Genomic DNA, 19,737 nt, shown 5'->3' on the forward strand with positions numbered 1-19,737 from the left:
CAAATGTTTGCTAAGTATCAAACAAGAGTGAGTTTTAGGTTGTGGCTCCGATCTGACAAGGACCCTTGATATTCTATATTGCTGGTTAAGGGCAGACCTGAATGTTTAAACAGACAGCTGAGATTGGGGCAGGGTTAACAGCCTCTTCTGAAAGTCAAGGAGCCTGAATAGAGGTCACCAGATATACCCATACTGTAGGGGGCGGGAGTGGGGGGGGGTGGCCGGCAGGACCCAGGCAGGGCCATTTCAGTCTTACCCTCACACACAAATGACCAACACCTCAAATTCTTAGGCTAGTATTCCTGACCTTTCCAAGCCCAAGAACCATTTTTAATGCCTGCCCACCCGCACCTCCCTGCCTCAAGCATGTATAGTCATTATAGCTTTGGAACTGGCTGACTGAAAAATATTTAAAACGACAGACTCCTTTTTAAAAATTAGGCATGTAGGGGCACCTAGCTGGTTTAGTTGGTAGAGCATTGCGACTCTTGATGTTAGGGTCATGGGTTTGAGCCCCATATTGGGTGAGGAGTCTACCTAAAAATAGTAAATATTTTTTAAAAAGAACAATAAAAATTAGGCATGTAATAAATGCTCATTATAGAAAAAACTGTAACTGTGTGTGGTAACTGATCTTAAATAGAATTATTACGATTACTTTGAAATATATACAAATATTGAATCATTTGTAGAATGCCTGAAACGAATATGTTATATACCAACTATACCTCAATAAAGAAAAAAGAAAAGAAGGAAGGAAGAAAGAGAGAAAGAAAGAAAAGGAATAAGTGAAGATAAAAATCACGAGTATTTTGGCTGCCCAGCCTCTAGGACAGGTGGCAGGCAAGGTTCTTATCTATTCCTCTTTATGGAACCCAAAGGGGAATCAAATATTCTCATTCAGCTTCTTTATAACTAGTACATCATCATGTAACCTAAACTAGACAGTTAGGTGTTTCTGTCTAATTGAATTGTGAAGGAATGATGGAAAGGCCCTATGGTCAATCAGATAATATTCACAGTGGCTGAAGCAGAGTCGGGAGTTTAACAGCATAATCCTGAGAGGCCAACAGCAATAACGTCAGGGCCAGCATCCCAGGCAGGCTGTTACTAAGAGGACACTGCCATCAAAATGGCCTCTCTATTTTCAGCAGAAGGTCCCAGAGTGGCAGTGTGGCTTCTCTGATGTGTCAGTTCACAGTCCATTGAATTGAATGAAGACTGGGTCCCCTTGGAAAAGAAAACAAACATGGGATAACATCAAAAATGTATTCTGCCTATCTTACTGCTGCTTTTCCTACAGGGGATCTGACCATGTGTCAGGGAATCTGTGCCCCAAGGAAAACAATGAATACCCCCTTTCAGGGGATTTGGGATGCTAGCTCAAGCCAACAGTAATCCCAGGGGCCACTACACCACTGGGTTGAGTGATAAATGGAGACTTGATTGAGTTCCCGCTCATAGTAGGGCTGCTGGAACCCTGAGCCCATTACTTCTCCAAAGCCTGGGTGTAGGATTGAAACAGATGCCTTAAACCTCAGGCAGAACCCTCGCATTGGTTCTCTGACCCAAAAGTAAGGGCTATTATGACAGGAAGGGCAGAGGAGAAGCCCTTGGAGTCCCCCCACTGCCATCCAACAAACGGCAAATCTGAAGGAAGACCAAGCCCAGAAGGAGTACAGCCATTAGTATCACTGTGAGTGAGTGTGTGTGTGTGTGTGTGTGTGTGTGTGTGTGTGTGTGTGTACAGGGGGATGATTACTCTCTCAGTCCTACACAAGTCTCCCATTTGGCCAGTGCCGAAGAAAGTGTGGGACAGGAGTGGACAACAGTGAGTCCCCTCCATCTTGCTTCTAGACTTTGTGCTGGAATGACCTTGACCATCTCACTGCCCTATGGAACACCATGTCGGTCCACCTCATTGATGACACTGTGCTCAGACTAAGGTGAGCCTTAGAAGCTCTCACAGGACATGGGTTCACTGAGTTTCCCCAAATATTATCAACAGTTCAAAGAAAGATATTGATTGTCTTGGCCTTTCCCTCACAATGACAAGTTGGCTGTCCCAGGTCCAAATATCAAATCCACATAACAGTGTCCCAAACAAGATGGAAAATGATGGGCTCAAAGGGGTTATTCACCTTCCTTGGTTGGGAAAGAAAATCTTTCCCAGAAGTCTCTCCAGGGGACTTCCTCTTGTGTTGGACTGGCTAGAACTGAGTCGCAAACCCACCCCAAGACCAATCACTGGCAAAGAGGAGCAGGAGTATCATAGGTAGCTTAATCTACCAGTGATTCAATCCCTGGCCCTTTGTAACAAAGTCAGAGCTCGGCGAGCATGGAGTGGCAGCGAGTAGGGAACCACCAATGTTTGCCACAGCCAGTAACCTCACACTGTCACTGTCTAATGTTGAAAACCAATGTAAACTAAATTGTCAATAAAGTCACAGAAATCATCCTTGGAAGAAAACGAAAGCATACCTCTAGATCTGCCCAATATGATAGCCCCTGACTACCTGTGGCTACTTAAATTTAACCTAAAAATAATTGAAATTAAATAAAAATTTGAATCGAGTCACACTAGCCATATTTCAAGTGTTCACCAGCCACTGTGGCCAGTGGCTACCATACTGGACAGTAAAGACATAAAGTATCTTCATCATCACAGAAGGTTCTATTGGCAACCACAGCTTCTGCTGCCAGTGATAAGTGAGAAGAGGCTTCTCTAAAGCTATGAGGTGAGGGTTTCACTGTCCCACCAGTGTCATGCCACTATCGTGTCATCGGCAACACCCCCATCACCTTTGCCCAGCACAACCCGAAATTGGGGAGCTGAGCAGTCTCCAAGCCAGAAATCGCAGAAGCTTTCTGAGCCGTGGGGCCACATTCAACATACAGATTTGGCAATGAAACCCGTGTTTTCGTGCACTCACGGAGTCCGTCCTGACTGAATCCTCAATGCATCTCTCTGGGCAGGAGAGGTGCTGGCCGGGAGCTGGTTGAGCAAATAAAGTTATCATGAGATTAATATTTAATGGTTTTCTTGTCCTACGCCAGGCACCCTGTGAAGAGTGGTCATGAAGTCACCCACTGCACGTGTCCCCAAAATACACACGCTTCCTATAGCTCATCAGCGAGGGCACTAAGGAGCTGCAGAAGGGGCACAGAATGAGACAGGGGCAGGAAGTGCATGGGGAGCGCTATCCCTCAGGTCCACCCCATGGACACAGCTGACATTGTACTTGATTGTCTATAAACGGGTGCGCGTGTTGAACCCTGGCGGAGGAAGAGGAATGTGTCCTGTGATAACCCCCCCTAGTTCCACTCTAACCTCCAGAGGCCTGACAACTAAGTGCCAGCTGGAGTGAGGTTGGTACATTCATATCCTGGAGGAGATAAAGGCCCCATTCGGCTCTTGGAGACCGCAGCCACTTCCTGGCCACTACCGGCCAGTACCATTCTCCTGCGAGGTTGGCTCTTGGGAGACTCCTGCTCAAACTCTAACTTGACCTGGCCAGGGGGATTTTAAAGGAGGACCAAGTTGAGTGGCTTCGAGGTCACCCCACGCCACTGCAGGACAGGTCAGCTGCTGCTCCCCTCCGCGCTGTGCCAGAGGCTCAGACATAGGCGGATCCTCGTGAAGTCACCTTGAGGCCAAGGCCAGGGCAGCAGGTGCAGACAGCCTCCCTGGGATTGCATGCTGAAGCTGCATTTTGCCAACATTCTGCCAGGCTGAAGCTGCAGACATGCTGGCGATGCTCAGGCAAGCTTGTCACCTGCTCCCGGCTGCCAGGCAGAGCTGGCGGGTGTCCCCGCTCTTGCATGGATGCTCCTTCAGCTGTGACTCCCAGGTCTCCTAGTGCATGCCTCGGAGGGGGATGGGTGGGGGCGGGTAGAATGCTCAGGCACCAGCTGAGTACGCATTTCTGCGGATGGGGGATCGCCTTCCTGCCCCCCACGCCCTCAGCCTGTGTAGACGTGCCCAGGGGGCCTGCCCCCCCTCCTGCTGACACCGCTGACCCGTCCTGGGCCTGGCAAGGGTGCAGTAAGGATTAGAGCTAGGGTCTTTCTGCCCGGCCTTCTTAACAGACCTTCACTAGACCCTCACTTACCTAAAGTTCAAGTAAAACTGAGACGCTTGACCCTCATAGGAGCATGAGCCGTCACAGAGATCTACATCCCCAGTGCCCTGGCAGGAACCAGCCCTGGTCAGGTAGACGATGAAAGGGAACAGAATACCTCACCCAAAAATGCCACTTTGGCATGTGGACTATTTGAGCTGAAGGCAATCAAGACCCAAAATGTTCAGGAAAAGATTTTTACCTCTCCTTTAACTGCCTAAAAGAATTTAGATTGGGGACTTGGCCCAGAAAGAGAATCATTACCAGATATATAGATATATATATATAGATATAGATATAGATATATATATACACATATATATATATTTTTTTTAATTTTTTTTTATCTGAGAGACTCACCTGCATGGTAGGGCCAACATCTGATTACCAGACTTTTGCCTTCTCATCGTCCTGTGAGTTGCCCTCCTGCCCTTTGGAGCCCCCAGGCCCCTATCCCTTTCCTCAGCTCAGGACAACAAGTGAGCCTCAATTGCCTCCCATAAGGATGTAATTAAATTTCTTTTTCTCCCGTTAACCTGCCTTATGTAAATTTCGTCATTAGACCAGCCAAAGAACCCAGAAAGGAAGAAAGGAAAACAAACGTTGCACCTCGACAACAAGGAAATGAAGTCCTAGCACAGGGGTGCCCTCGTGGTCATGCGGCAGCGGGGACCCAGCACAGGGGCTGCTCCACTGTCGGGCCCACAGCGCCCCCATCAGACGCAGTCTTGAAACCTTTCTGGCTCCAGCCTTGGTGCTCTCTGAGTCCCGGGGTCTCCTCCAACTTCTTTCCCCTTCACGGTCTTCCTCACATTGAAGATCTTTCTCCCTCTACTGGGATCCCCAGGAGGCCATACACTCTCCCCAGGTCCCACTTTCCTTGGAGCTCCGAAAACAACTGTTTCGTGGGTGAAGAGAAAGGAAGGAAAGATGTAAAGGAAGACCAGTGGGGAAGGAAAAAAGACTTAGGGACAGGGGAAGAGAGGAGAGGAGGGGAAGGAGGAGTGGGTAGAAGGAGAAGGGAAGGAGGGGGAGGGGAAGGGGGAGGAGGATGGGGAGCGGGATGGGGAGGCAAAACGAGAGAAGGGTTGAGGGGTAGGGGAGAGTGGGGAGAGAAGGATGGGGAGGGGAAGGAGGGAAGGGTTGAGGGAATGAAGAAGGAAGGATAGCCTGAAAGATCGGGAGACTAGAGGAGAAAGGAGGTACCGGAAACCAGACCAAAATCACTCCTTTTTCTCCAAATCAACACTTTTCTGTCACTCTTCCTACCAAGTTCTGCTTGAGGGACCATGAGGAAGCAAATTGTTCCAGAAATCCCAGTTTCACTCTACATCTTCATTGAAAACCAGAGAAATCAGAAAAAGCCTATTTGTTTCATGATATTGTTGAGGGCACGGACACAGAGGAGGGAAAAATAATCTTGGCTTCCTGCCTCTTTTTTTTTTAAGGTCTTTGTAGTTTCCTGTTAATTTAATCCCTGAACCTTCGCCATGTAAATAGCGCAGGTAAAGATAAACTTCACTGGCCCTGGACTCTGACCTTTGTTTAACACCCACCCCTTCTCTGATTCATTCTCCATCCCACCTCTGGAAGGCTTGGAATTGTTACCTGGAAGTTTAAAGCCGAAGAATAAATAGAATAAATAGCTCGCGGCAGAGCGTGTTGGTTTTAGACAAGCCTGGCAAGACAGTCCAAAAATAAGAGCAATGCTCTAGTCAGCTGCTGTGTCTTCCTCTCTTCCTCAAAGAAGTGACCTCGCTGGGGTCCATTACCTGTCTATTCGCTAGGTAGGACTCCCACAGGCTGTCGCCTCTGCACTTCTATGCACCCAGGCTGTGCTTTGCTGGCCCTGCATTGTACCATTTACTTAGACAAGAGTGATTTAGCAAATGATTTAATCGCTCTTACTCAGTATTGTTGAGCACCCCTGTATTTATTTCTTTTCTTGTTGGAGTGCTTCCTCTAACAGTGTTTTCAAAGGGTGGCTATTTGCGAGAAAACTTCCGACCCTTTAAATACCTGATAATTTAGCTAGAAATCAAAAATCTAGGTTCGAAGTTCTTTCTCTTTGATACTTTAAAAGTATTATTCAACTATCATCTTAAATGCAGTGGTGCTGTGAAGAAATCTGAAGTCAATCTGATGTTTGTTCCTTCCTCAGCCCTCTGCTATCCAGGTGCCTGGAATACAGATGTGATGGCTGGCGTGGACGCTGCCAGCTTGGATTATGAAGATGAGATGGGGGAATAGTGATCTGGATTGAAACCTGAGTCCTCAAGAACTAGTGATACAAAGCTACTATGTCGGCCATGAGCGGTCCACCCCCACACTTCTACAAAAGGGAAAAATAAACTTTCACTGTGTTTGGAGTCTATATTATCAGTAGCTGTTATTTGGAGTCTGTGTTATTAGTAGCTGAAATGAATCATAATTCATGTCTTAATTAAATCTGATTAGTTTTCCCAGTGATTGATACTCACCTGGATATCAGCTACCCTGGAAGAGGCTAAAGCCTAAATCCTACCTTGTATCCCTCCTGGGGAGCTCAAAGAAGGGAGGGTGGTGGTGAGGACAAGGGAATTGCCTCTGGCATTACAGTGTAGACTTGGCTACCTCCAGGTCCCTCAGACCCCCCTCTGACCCTTACCAGGCACCTTGCTCAAGGGACTTCTAGGCACTCTCCCTTGGCCGCTCCTCTTTTCATGAGCTAGGTCATGTGAGTGGAATGCCCTGACCCAGGCAGGGGGAAGAAGGGCCTGGACTTCGAGGGGCTGCCAGGTCCGGTTGTGCTATGCTTCCAACTCCAGCCTGATGTTACCATTCCTGGCTAGCACAACCATTTTCTGCCTCAGAGCGCCATGGCAGTGATGGCGATAACTGTGGAGCTGGGGCTGGGCAATGATCCATCCAAGCCGATGCGTGCAGAGAAAAGTACATGTTGTGAGACATTCGCTCATCCTACGCCCTTCTAGGGCCCCCAGCCCTTACCTGCAAGGGATTGCTGTTTCCTTCCCACCCTCCATGACCCAACCACCTGGTGCCTCCAAGGAGGTAGGATTGCGGGGGAGGGGGGGAGAAGTTCTCATGGTTTGTGCGTTGCTTTCTTAATCCTCATCAACCCCCCTCTTGTTTCTGTGGCATCTTCAAGATTGTATTCACAGGAAGAGGCCAGCATCTCAAGTACGTGACCCTTTTGTCAGCTCTGCATTACTTTTCTCATAGCACCGATCACCATCTGAAGCTATTATTTATGTGTGTATTGTTTTCTCTCTCTCTCTCTCTCTCTCTACAAGTCCCCACTAGAACAGCCTATCCAGTAGGGTAAGCTGTCTCCCCAACACCGGGCACAATACACGGCAGAGATGCTCAGTACATACAAGTTGAGGGACTGAATCACTGAGCTGGTGCTGGAACCTAACCCTGATTCTGGCCCAGGGCTTCCAAATCTTGGGCTTTTCCCACCCAAGCCCCTGGATCTGTGCCCTGAACAAAGACCGTACACAATGAGAAGAGCTTTCTATGAACTAGGCTCACGACAAAGATATGGGCTCCTTACTCCAAGCACTGGCTAAAACAACTGCTGAGTAATTTCGACTTAGGGCAGGGCTGCTTGCACATCTTCAAATTCCCACTGCTTGCACACAGTAGGTGCTCAAAAAAGGTGTGATTTATTGAATGGACATACAATTTCTCCAGGAGGAGATATTTCAGCATAATTATGGGGGGGGCAGGAAATAGGGTAACTGAAGAGCACATTGGGGGTTATATGGTGAAGGAGAGAGCTGAGCATGAATATGCTATTGACCGAAAGGGAGTCAGCGGAAGTAAAGCACTGTCCACTGCCACAGCCATTAACCTCGTGCAGCTATTTACATTTCATTAAAATGAGATAAAATGTAAAATTCAGCTCCTCAGTTGCTAATAACAGCCACATGTGGCTTGTGACTATTGCATTGGACAGTACGGATCATATAAAATATTGTCATCATCAAAGAATGTTCCATTGGACAAAGCTGACCTAGACCCTTAGAATGAAAGTAAATGCACCCCTGCTTCTAACTTGGCCTACTGACATCCCCTTGTCACCCCCTAAACCACCACTACCCCTGCCCAGATCACAGCACCACCGGTGCCCCTATCTGCCTTCTTAAGCTTTCTGCTCCACAGGGAGTAAAGCTGTCGGCCTTCTTAGTTTTCACCTCCTTCCCCCCCAGCACCTGGGGCACTGCCCTGTGGACGATAAGTATTTGCTGCAATAATGACCCCTCAATTAGCTTCTGTTAAATGCTAAGACCCAAAAGGTGAGTTAAGTGACAGAAGAGAAGAAATCCCCCTTTCCATTCTTTTCTCACCTCTCTACCCCATTGTCTGCTTTCTGTCTCTGGTGCCCCCCCCACCCCACCCCTCCATCAACTCTAAAGCGGCACAGTTAGAGGAAGGTTAATTGTCAGGCTCGGGTGATGATCTCATGGCCAGGGGACGGAGCCTGGAATCAAGCTCCACACTGACAGTGTGGAACCTTCTTGGGATTCTCTCTCTCTCCCTCTGTCTCTACCCCTCCCCTGCTCGTTCTCTCTCTCTCCCTCTTTCTCTCTCTCTTTCTGTCTCTCTCTGTCAAAATAAATAAAAATACACATTAGGGGGGAAAAAAAGAAGTATCTGTTCCAGGTCTCAAACCGATCTAACTTGTGAAGGTGTATTTGTTCACATAATTTTCGTCTTCCTTCTCCTTCGGCTGCCCTGTTCCTAGTATGTGCTCAATTTGTGTTTGTTGAATGGATGGATGAATCGGTGCCTGGATACACGGCCGGCCGGCTCGGTGTCCCCGCGTTGCCACAGACACTGCGGGAGGAGCCGCCCTTAGAGCCCTGGGGGGAGAGCCCCAGCCGCGCCACCCCTCCCCCCCCCCCCCCCCCCCCCCCCCCCAGCAGCCGGCTGCGGCACGGAAAACGCGGCCCGCGGGCCGGGGGTCGGGCGGAGCTTGGCCCTCGGGGGCGTGTCCTACTGGGCCCGGGCGCCGGCGCCTCGAGAGGGGCGCTTCTGGCGCGCCCTGGCCCCGGCCCCGGCGGCCGCAGAGGACGCGCGGCGGCGAGCATGGAGCGCGAGCTGGAGGAGCTGGAGGCGCGGCTCCCGCGCCCGGCCGAGCCGCCCTTCCAGGCGCTGGTGGAGGCGGCGGGCGGCCGCGGGCAGGTGCTGCTGGTGGGCGAGCTGTGGGAGCGCGAGCAGAGCCGCGCACTGCTGCGGGACTTCGCCCGGGCCGTCTTCCCGCCGGAGCCAGGCGCGGGCAAGCCCGGCGGCGCGGGGCCCGGGGCGCCGGGGGCCGGGGCGCCGGGGGCGCAGAGGCCGCCCGGGACGGCGGGGGCGCGCGCCATCCGCTCGCCGCTAGTCTTCGTGCTGTGCCGCGCGTCCTCGCTGACCGCCCGCGAGCCGCGGCGCCGCCTGCGGGAGATGCTGCGGGACGTGCGCGGCCGGCGGCGGGCCGGCGCGGCGCTGGTCGGGGTGCTGGTGGCCGAGGCCGGGCCCGAGGACGCGGTGGCGCCGGGGCTGCGGCTCCTGGAGGCGCTCCTGCGCGCGGTGTTCGGCCGCCAGGCGGGGGGCCCGGTGCAGGCGGCCGCCTACCGCCCCGGCCACCCGGCCTCCAGCTTGGCCGTCCAGGCGGCCGCCTGCAGAGCGCTGCAAGCTGCGGGGCCCGCGCGAGCAGGTGAGACTACGAGGCCCAGGAGCGGGCGGGCGGGGGGCGTCGGGGCGGGGGAAGACCCCCAAGTTGGAACTCTTTAGGCCGGCTTCCCTCCTGGTGCACCACAGTAAACTGAGGCCGGGAGAGAGGGGAGGTGCCTAGCACTAGGTCTTCCAGCTAGCGCAGTGGGCCCTGGGCACGGGGTCCAGTCTGTTCCGGAAGGATCCAGAGAGCCTTAGAGATGCAGGAGGGCTTGGAAAAGCCGAGCGGGCAAGCTCAAGGCAGGGGAAGTTGGTGGAGAGAAGACTGGATTGGGCTGGGACCTGGGGGGAGGGGGAGGAGGTGAGAAAGCCTCAGGATGCCCAAGTTTAAAGGTGGGGAGGGGAACAGACCCGGGACTAAGGGCTTGGCTGTGCGCGGAGCTTCTAGGACGCTGTGCAGCTGGAGATGTGACGGGGACGGGGAGGCTCAGTGCAGAAGCGCCAAGGGCTTATCATAGGAATAAGGAAAGGAATAGACGCCAAGACTTGGAGGTAGGGGGACAGGGTGTGAGGGACTGGGGGCCCAGAATTTTCTAATCCTCCTTGGCTACCCACTCTGTGCGCACCCACTGCTGTGTTTCTCTCTACGTTCTCCTGAAGTGGGAGGAGGGGAGTGAGGGGCTTTTCCCAGCCTGGGTGAGGACGCTGGGGGCAGTGTCAGAATCTACTCCACCAACAAGAGCTTTTCTGTATCTCAGGATTAAAGTACAGACATTAAGTGTAGCTGGATCCGGCAAAGCTGAGAGGTGGCAGGATTGTCCTTTGCGTTCCCAGATCCCTCGCCACCCTCACTTTTCCAGCATCTGCTGCCCCCCAAGCCCTCCAGCCTTCCCTTCTTGCTAAAGAGTTAATGAAGACAGAGACTGTGTTCTGCTTCCCTGGGCACTGGTGTGTTAACCAGAAACTGGGAGATGCCAGGCTTGCAGGGGAGCCTTTTCCAGCAAGGAGACCTGGGACCTCTGATGGCACAAATGTCACAGACCTACCAGCTAGCCTGGCCTGCCTGGGTGAAGGCCGTGCAGCTCAGCCTTAGAGGCTGCCCCAACCTCCCCCCACATGCCTGCAACCCTTTTCTCTCGAATCTGTGAGCTAGCCAGCTAAATTTGAAACTCTGCAAACAGTATCCTGAAAGACGTGGGGAATGTCCTGAGGTGGGTTATTATTGTGATTGTAGATGCCAGCTTCTTCACTGACGTGGCCCCATGGGGCAGAGGAGGGAATTTACACAACCAAATATTCTGTGCTTAATGAGCTGGTGCCTAGAAAATTCTGAGTTCTCAGTCTCTTCGCCCTCTTCCGTTCTCCAGAAGCAACTTTTAATTCCCCGGAGCCAAGCGTGCTCTGGCCTCCTAAGTTTTTGTGCACATTACAGTTGCCTTGAATGCAGTTGCCTCAAATGAAAGCCATTTTTCCCATCCTCCTCTTCACCTGACCAATCCCATCTCATCTTTTGGGACTGGACTTCCTCTTCCAGGAAGCCTTCCCCAACCCTCCCTACTCCCCCTTGTAAATTTGCAAGTGAAATCCCAGAACTCTTAACCGGGTGGTTTTGTCACTTTCCCTCTTAAGTGACATTATATTCCCATTTCCCAACACCCTGCCTGGCCTGCAGAATCCTTGCCTCCTATCAACACTTAAGAAATTTTTTTTTTAATTTTTTTTTTTACCCTTTATTTATTTTTGAGACAGAGAGAGACAGAGCACGAACGGGGGAGGGTCAGAGAAAGGGAGACACAGAATCTGAAACAGGCTCCAGGCTCTGAGCTGTCAGCACAGAGCCCGACGCGGGGCTCGAACTCGCAGACCACGAAATCATGACCCGAGCGGAAGTCGGCCACTTAACCGACTGAGCCACCCAGGCGCCCCAACACTTAAGAAATTTTAACACTCTGCAAGGGAATCATTCTCTACTGCTTAAACTCGTTTCTACTTTTTTAAAAACATACTAAACAACAATGAAACCTTTCATGACCAAAAGTCATGAGTGTGGTTGTAACTCATTGTCTCCTGGTTTCTTCAGGGTTCTTGCAGTGGGTGGCACCATGGCTTCCTTTGCTACGGTTTTGCTGGCAGCTGGGTCTGGCTTTTTAAAGTTTTCCAGTCTGTTTCCTCCCTGCCTGATAGTTATTACACTTTCAGGTTGCCTGCCTTTTGGCAGTGACCTTTTACCTAGTTTATGTTTAGTTCAAATCCTAATCCAACTAAGCATCCAGTCTCGTTAGGAGAGGGTACAAATTAAGAGTAAATAGATCCCGAGTAAGGATTTGTGAACAGGACATTTTGTGTCCCAATTGGCTTTCTCCAGAGAGTTGGGACTCTCTGGGACTGAGGTGCTACTATATAATAAGGAAACTAGACTCAACATGTAATTGTTTTATGGTAATTATCAAAAAAGATTAAATCTGTTCCCATTAAGAAACAGTTTGAACTAAACCCAGGGGGAGAATTTCTGCTCTTTGAGTATTTTCTTTGGTGCTATGGAATTGTTAGTTTCATGGCAGTTGTGTTACACGGTTTCCCAGGCACGATACCCACATCATAGGGTTTTGAGAAGGTAAAATAACATAATATATATAAAGCAATCTTTTATGGGGGGGGCTCAATTTTTTAAGTATAAAAAGTCCACCCCATTTTATAAATCAAAATCCTTGTGTTTTTAGTCATCAAACAGTTGAAACTAGGGCAGTTGATGATTGAAGCTCTTGGTTTGCTGAACAGATAATCTCTCAGTCCTGTCAAGCACACTCACCTGCTGCCTCTGGGACTTTGTGTTCTTTCTAGTGGCAGGAGCCTGGGAGAGACCCGGCCTCCCAGCACTGCTGGCGTGCTTTTCTTGGGGTCCCTGGAGCCGGGGTAAGGACCCAGATGCCACCTCCCCCAGTGACCCAGCTCAGGGTGAGTGTGCTGCCTTCCTGGCCTTCTGGACCCTGAGGGCCAGGTGCTTGGGATTATGGGAATGGTCATGTGCTCACAGGGACCTGAGGGATAGAGTGGACCAACATCCATGGAGCACCCGCCATGTGCGGGGCGTGGAGGTGAGTGATGTGAGGTGCCCCTGCCACTGGGCGAGGCACACAGGCTCCCCAGCAGGGCTCTAGCCCCGTGGGTCTCTGACTAATGAAGGCAGTTGGTGCGGGCAGGGCTGCCCTGCAGGTGCCCGCCAGGTGCATAGCGGGGCACTTGGAGCCAGACGCATTCCATCTCCCCTGAGGATCCAGGGAGTATCAAGGGCAGGTGACCAGGCAGCTAGGGGTTGGAGATCGTCCTAGGTGGAAATGGTAAGACTTAGAGAGGAAGTACTGTGAACGAAGGCTTGACGGCATGATGTCATGCTCCAAAAAGGAGCCCCTTGTCGGGAGAGCCGGGGGTGAGGTATGGGAGACTGGTAGGGCTAAGGCTGAAGAGGAGAGTTTACACCAAATTGGGCCCCTGGACCCAAGTGTCTGGGGAATAGTGAGCCGCTGGTCATTCTGAGCGGGGTGTCCAGATTAGAGGTGTTTGGGAGAGGTGGCAGACTGCGGAGCAGGGAGAGACAAGAGGCAGAACCAGTTAGCAGGGGACCGCCCGGTCCTAGGAGGAACAATGGGCAGCCTGGACCCAATGCTGGCAGTTTGGGAACAGAGAGGAAGGAACTCAGCCTGAAGCCATTTTTAGGGTAGGATCATCAGGCCACTAATAGGAGAAGGGGAGGGAAGAAAGTCCTGCGAAGTCCCCAGAAGCACTCTGTAGGCATTGAGGCTGTTGTGACAGAGACAAGAAGTACCAGGGGAGTTAAGTTGTAACCAGCTGAATGTATGTGGCCTGCACCCCCAAAGTGTACTGAACAGTACAGCTCTGTTACAGAAACGGGCAATGTTTTATTTATTTTTTAAAGAATTTCTTTAATGTATGTTTATTTTTGAGAGCGAAGGAGGGGCTGAGAGAGAAGGGGACAGAGGATCCAAAGCAGGCTCTGCACCGTCAGCGGAGAGCCCCTATATGTGGGGCTCGAACTCACGAACGTGAGATCATGACCTGAGCCAAAGTGGGACGCTTAACTGACTGAGCCACCCAGGCGCCCCCGGGGGCAAATGTTCTTTATGTTCAAAAAAAAAAATCATAAATCAAATCAAAAATCAGAAGGTGAGGTATCAGCCTTCTACTGGGACGTAACAAGTTACCATAAACTTAGTGGCTTAACACAATGCCCATGAATTCTTCTTGATTTCCATGGGTTAAGCCTGGGCAGGGCTTAGCTGGGCCTTCCGTTCGGGGTCTCATAAAGCTGCATCTGAGTGTCTGCCGGGCTGCGGTCCTTTCTGGAGCCTGAGTCCTTCAAGCTCACTTCGTTGTGGACAGAATTCACTTCTTTGCTGCTGTAGGACTGAGGCCCCTGCCTTGTTGGTGGCTGTTAGCTGGGGCTGTTCTCTGCTCTGACAGTCAGACCTCTACACATCTCTCAACACAACAATTGCTTCTTCAATTAGCAGGAGACTTTCTAGTCTCCTGTTATGTCACTTAATCATCAAATGTCACCTTTGTCATATACGGTACCCTAATCGAGGGATTCACAGGTCCCACCCACACTCAGAGAAGGAGATTATACAGGATAGATACGCCAAGGAATGGAAATCTTGAGGGTCATCTTAGAATTCTGCCTATCACACGTGAAAGCTCAAAAAAATTGAAAAAGCAAAACAAGTGTTTAAGTCATTTGCTTAATTCTGCCACTTAAAAGTAACTATAATCTGCATTTTGGTGTAGACCAGTCTATTCATCGTTCTACCTATCTAGATCCACTTGTGTTATAGAAATTTTAATAAATATACTTCTATATAATGTATGCATCATCTGCAAAATGCATCAGATATTTAAAACATTTAATTACTAAAATGTTCACTTCAACTTTTCAATCATCATTTTGGATATTTTGGGGAACCAAAGGAAAAAAATAATAAAGCAAAGGAATCCTAAACAATTTTACAGAGATCTTGTATAACTTCCCCCTCTGTAGCATATAACAAATTTTTTCAGTGTTTTTCAATTTATTATTTTTATTATTTTTTTTTAATTTTTTTTTCAACGTTTATTTATTTTTGGGACAGAGAGAGACAGAGCATGAACGGGGGAGGGGCAGAGAGAGAGGGAGACACAGAATCGGAAACAGGCTCCAGGCTCTGAGCCATCAGCCCAGAGCCCGACGCGGGGCTCGAACTCCCGGACCGCGAGATCGTGACCTGGCTGAAGTCGGACGCTTAACTGACTGCGCCACCCAGGCGCCCCTATTTTTATTTTTGAGAGAAAGCACACACAGCATGTGCATGGGTAGAGGATGGCGAGAGAGAGAGAGAGAGAGAGAGAGAGAGAGAGAGAATCTCAAGCAGCCTCCACACTCATTGCAGAGTCTGATGCAGGGCTTGATCCCACGACCCTGGGTTCATGACCTAAGGTGAAATCAAGAGTTGGATGCTCAACTGACTGAGCCACCCGGGCGTCCCAACAATTTTTTTTAAGTTCTGTTTGGTTAAGTAATCTCTACACCCCACTTGGTATTCAAACTTATGACTCTAAGATCAAGAGTCACATGCTCTTCTTTTTTTTTAAGTATATTTATTTATTTTGAGAGAGAGAGAGGGAGGGAGGAGCAGAGAGAAAGGGAGAGAGAGAATCCCAAGAAAGCTGTGTGCTGAGAGTACAGAGCCTGATGTGGGGCTCAAACCCACGAACCGCAAGATCATGACCTGAGCCAAAACCAAGAGTCGGATGCTTAACTGACTGAGCCACCCAGGTATCTCTGTAGCATATAACAAATTACTTAATCTCAAGTAGAAGCAAATGTATTAAAATGAAAATTGCATTCATGGACTATGTGTAGGCAATGATATACATAATAAATATAAGATTATACAGACAGACATTTATACATAGTTTTGCAATCAGCTTCCTTCACAATAACATATGGTGGCTGCAGTATTCCACGGCAATGATTACATATCAACGATATCTTTTCTCTTTTGAGGGGATAGTGTGTAATTGTAGATTCACATGCAGTTGTAAGAAATCATACAAAGAGATCCTGTGCACTTGGCCCAGTTTCCCTCAATGGTAACATCTCGTGTGAAACTATCGGATAATATTACCACTGGGATATTGACATTGAAACAATCCACAGATCCTCCTCAGAGTTCCCCAGTTTTACTTGTATTTGTGTGTGTGTGTGTGTGTGTGTGTGTGTGTGTGTGTGTGTGTGTGTGTTTAGTTCTATGGAATTTTATGTATCTTTTTTTTAAGGTTTATTTCTTTATAAATAAACCTTATATGCAGGGGAGTGGCAAGGGCAGAGAGAGAGGGGGAGAGAGAATCCCAAGCAGGCTCTGTGCTGACAGTGGCAAGCCCGACTGGGCTCGAACTCACGAACCGTGAGATCGTGCCCTGAGTTGAAGTCAGATGTTCAACCGACTGAGCCACCCAGGCACCTGCCCCATGCATCATTTTTAATGCCTGAATCCCATCCTGTGGGTGAGCCATGGTTACCCCATCCCGTGGTTGCACATCTAATCGGTATGTTTGCTTTCAGCTGCAGGCAGAGAAAGCAAGCATAGCAGCACAGGCATTCAGTATCTCACCTAAAAGATGGTCTAGTGGTAAAGTCAGCTGCAGAGCTGGTCGATTCAGCGGCCCAGGTTCTTTCCTTCTCTCCGCTGGGCTGCCCTCACTCTTGTTTCATCCTTGGGCTGGTAGCAAGACGGCCGCAGCAGCTCCACTAATTATCCCTAATTATCTCCATAGGATAAAATCCTAGAAGTAGAATTCATGGGTCAAAGGGTATGTACATTTTTAAGGTTTTTGATATGTATTTCACTGTGGTTTTTAAGTAGATATTTGCTGAGGCCAACTCTCTCCCTTTCATTCCTAGCCTATTCACTCCCAAACTTGACCTTCTGATTGGGTGGTTCCTGCTCTTGTGTTCCAGATCACCTCCAGGACCCTGAGGAGGAGCTGGCCCTGACAGACGTGTTTCCCAATGGAGACTGTGAGGACCCCAGAAAGGGGCTGAGAGCCTGTGATGGATTTGTCCACGCTCTGGCTGAGCCCGCTGGAGACTCAAGATGAAGGCCGGACACCCGGACTGCCTGGGCTCGAACCTGCACTCTGGGGACTGGCGCCTTCTCACTGAGCCCCCTTGCCTCCATGGTGACCTTGGAATGGTGGTAACCACAAAAGCCCTTGCTGCCAGGGGCTGCCGCATTGAGCCAGCTGGGAAAACTTATTTTCCTGGAACCTGCCCCCACCTCATAATTTGCTCAATCTCTGATCACAGTGAGGTTATTTGTTCTTTCTGTACCTCAGTTTCTCTGTACAATCGGGACAGATGGCTGTCTCCTTTGAGGCTCTGTGGTGCTGTGGCAGCCTGTGGTGTGTTTGCATGAGCATCCATCATTTCAAGTGCAACTGGAAAGAACTCTGGACCAGAAGTCATCAGATCTGGGGGGGGTGGTCTTAGACATGTCACTGAACCTTTGTGGCTTCTGTTTCTCAAATACATGAGGGGACTACCAGCCCAGGGGCTCTCACCCAAGGGCCAGGCTGCTGCTCCAGGCAGCATTGGAAACTTTGAGTGTGTGTGTGTGTGTGTGTGTGTGTGTGTGTGTGTGTGTGTGTGTGTTGGGAGGGTTACTGTAACTATGTGGTGCCCTTGGCACTTAGTGGTATTTTACAACGTACAGGACAATCTCAAACGGCAAATTATTGTTCCATCCAAATTGCTCATCATGGCAACCTTGAGAAACTCTGGATGAGCCAATCCCTTCTCCCTGTGAAATTCTAGGAAGAGTCCCCTGGAGCAGAGAGGGTTGGGCTTCCCAAGACCCTGGCTCCCAGAGCAAGCCAAAATAAAGGGGCCTATTGGGCCAGAGACAAGACATCCAAGTACTTTGCATGCCCTCTCTCTTCCTCATGTTGACATTGATCTGTGCCAAAGCCTTTGAGAATAAGAATGCTAGGAATGGCCCACAGCACCAAACAAGGAAAGGTAGGAATAAAGACATGGGACTTTCTCTCGATCTCAGGTCCTTGTCCAAGGTCAAAGCAAACCCAGCCCAGAGGTACCAAGTTCCTGAATCATTTTTTCTCTGTTTATGAGTCAGACAGGGTCGATGATGTTCCCTTAAAAGCCAGGAAAGCCATCCATTCACTTGTAGAAGGAGCTCTGCATTACCTCCATTGCCTTCCTTGCCTGCCCCTGGAGTTAATACAGTCTTTGGAGTGGCAAGCGCATCTCCTGATTTTCTGTGGTAGGAAGCGCTATCTAAGCAAAGTAGCTTAATTCATTCATTCGTGCACGGTTTGCTCAGCAGACGTGCTGTTGGGCAGGTTTCTGCCCAGCGTTCTGCAAGATGCTGCATGACTTCCAGTAGTTATTTTGGTTTCCATTTCTGGTACCAAAATGTGGAATTGGGGTTGAGGGGCTGTATGAGATCAAGGAGGGTCCCTCCTGGCTCTATGCTTCAATTTATTCTTCATAATCAGCCTAATTCAACCCCTCTCTGCCTCATGGGGATAGTGTAAGGGCAGACAGGGTGACATCTTATTTGGGGCTTGGTTAACAGCAGGTGTCATTTTAATAATGCAAGGCTGTCTCACCGATAAGTGGACCCAGCTGACCTCCTTCTCCGCAAGAATGAACTCAATGAATTAACTTTTGATTTTGTTTTAAAATGGGGAGACTGGTATTTTTGAAGCTGCTATATTTTTCTATTTCTCTGTTAATTTCTTTGTAATAATCGGGTTGGAGTTTTGTTATTTGGTGGGGGGAGGGAGCTTTTATTAAGTTAGGAAGTTATCTAAGGCAGAAGTTCCAAGGCAGCCCGCCTCTGCTGTGTTCAAAAATCTTTTGTATTTGTTAACAATATTTGAGACTTGAGAGATTGCACATAAAAAAGCTAGTTTTCTAGGGTGGAGGATGGGGCAATGCCATCATCTCCAGTTTGCTGCAACCCCCGTCCCCTGATTGGAGGCCCCCTCCCAGCCATCTACACCGCCCCCCATCCACTGCACTTCACTCACGTAAGCCACCTGCCTGATCCTGGAGGACATATGAGTTTGCAAGCCTGTGGGGTAAAGGGTGGTTTGCATATTATTTTTTCATTGCTTTCAGTATCTCTGGTGAATAGTTGAAGAGAGAAGGTCTTTACTGAGATTTGTGTTCTGCCTCCCAACAGATAAACACAAGACTGAGATCCTTCCGGGTCTAGCTTGGCTACCTTGACACATGGCTAAGATAAGCACTGTCCTTTTAGGAACAGTCTAGTTGATATTTTCTAGCAGACAGAGGAGTTAGGTGCTGGAAGGGATGACCTTGGTGGTAGATCTCTTCCAAGGACTCTTCCAAGGCATGAAGATCGGATGGGCCTGTCTGAGAATAGAAGCCCCGGATTAAGTCGGTGGTACCAGTAGCCATTGGCGAAGGCCTCCGGTCAAGTCATGGTCTGGACTGTTGGGTATTAATCCTTCTAATATGGCAGTAATTGTGCTGCTTCTGACTTGAATCAATAATTCCTTATATCTAATAAAACCAAACGGTACCTCATTGCTGTCTAATCAAAACCAGAATGGATCTTCCCTTTCATTTTCATAAGGTGTTCCTTGCAAGGGCCCCTGGGAGCAGAGCATCTAGGCAAAAGGTGGGAACTTCTGGAATAGTTTGGCCTGAAACACTTCCATTCCCGCCCTAGATCACACCTCCACCACCCTATTGGCTAGGATTGGAAAATCTATAGCTGGAAAGTAAATACTTGAAATTTTTAAAAAAGATAACATTTAGCTTGGTATTTAACAGGATGTGTGTGTTTTGTGTGCCCATATGAGCATGTTTAATGAGACCAAATGGCCTTGCCTGAGTCTCAGAGAGCCCTTTATC

At 49.4% G+C, this 19,737-nt stretch overlaps 1 protein-coding gene and 1 long non-coding RNA gene across 4 annotated transcripts; both read left to right on the forward strand.

Moving 5' to 3' along the window:
• The first annotated feature begins 3,152 nt into the window (after positions 1-3,152).
• On the forward strand, positions 3,153-6,495 carry LOC112871994 (uncharacterized). Its single transcript, XR_003224637.2, has 2 exons — positions 3,153-3,581; positions 6,283-6,495. It is a non-coding gene; the product is annotated as an uncharacterized LOC112871994 (long non-coding RNA).
• Positions 6,496-9,100: 2,605 nt separating this feature from the next.
• CC1H2orf72 (chromosome C1 C2orf72 homolog) lies at positions 9,101-19,407 on the forward strand. Of its 3 annotated transcripts, XM_086719909.1 has the most exons (4): positions 9,101-9,822; positions 12,621-12,734; positions 16,608-16,643; positions 16,792-16,900. In XM_086719909.1, the coding sequence occupies exons 1-3, from the start codon at positions 9,216-9,218 to the stop codon at positions 16,610-16,612; spliced, it is 726 nt and encodes a 241-aa protein (XP_086576035.1). In that variant the 5' UTR covers positions 9,101-9,215; the 3' UTR covers positions 16,613-16,643; positions 16,792-16,900. The 3 variants fall into 3 exon arrangements, with proteins under 3 accessions (XP_086576035.1, XP_086576034.1, XP_086576033.1); XM_086719907.1 differs by lacking the exon at positions 16,608-16,643 and having other exon boundaries at positions 9,109-9,822; positions 16,792-19,407; XM_086719908.1 differs by lacking the exons at positions 12,621-12,734; positions 16,608-16,643 and having other exon boundaries at positions 9,104-9,822; positions 16,792-19,407.
• Positions 19,408-19,737: the final 330 nt, after the last annotated feature.

This window comes from Puma concolor, chromosome C1, assembly GCF_028749965.1.
Source record: "Puma concolor isolate L17-30 chromosome C1, mPumCon1.1.hap2, whole genome shotgun sequence".
NCBI lineage: Eukaryota > Metazoa > Chordata > Mammalia > Carnivora > Felidae > Puma > Puma concolor.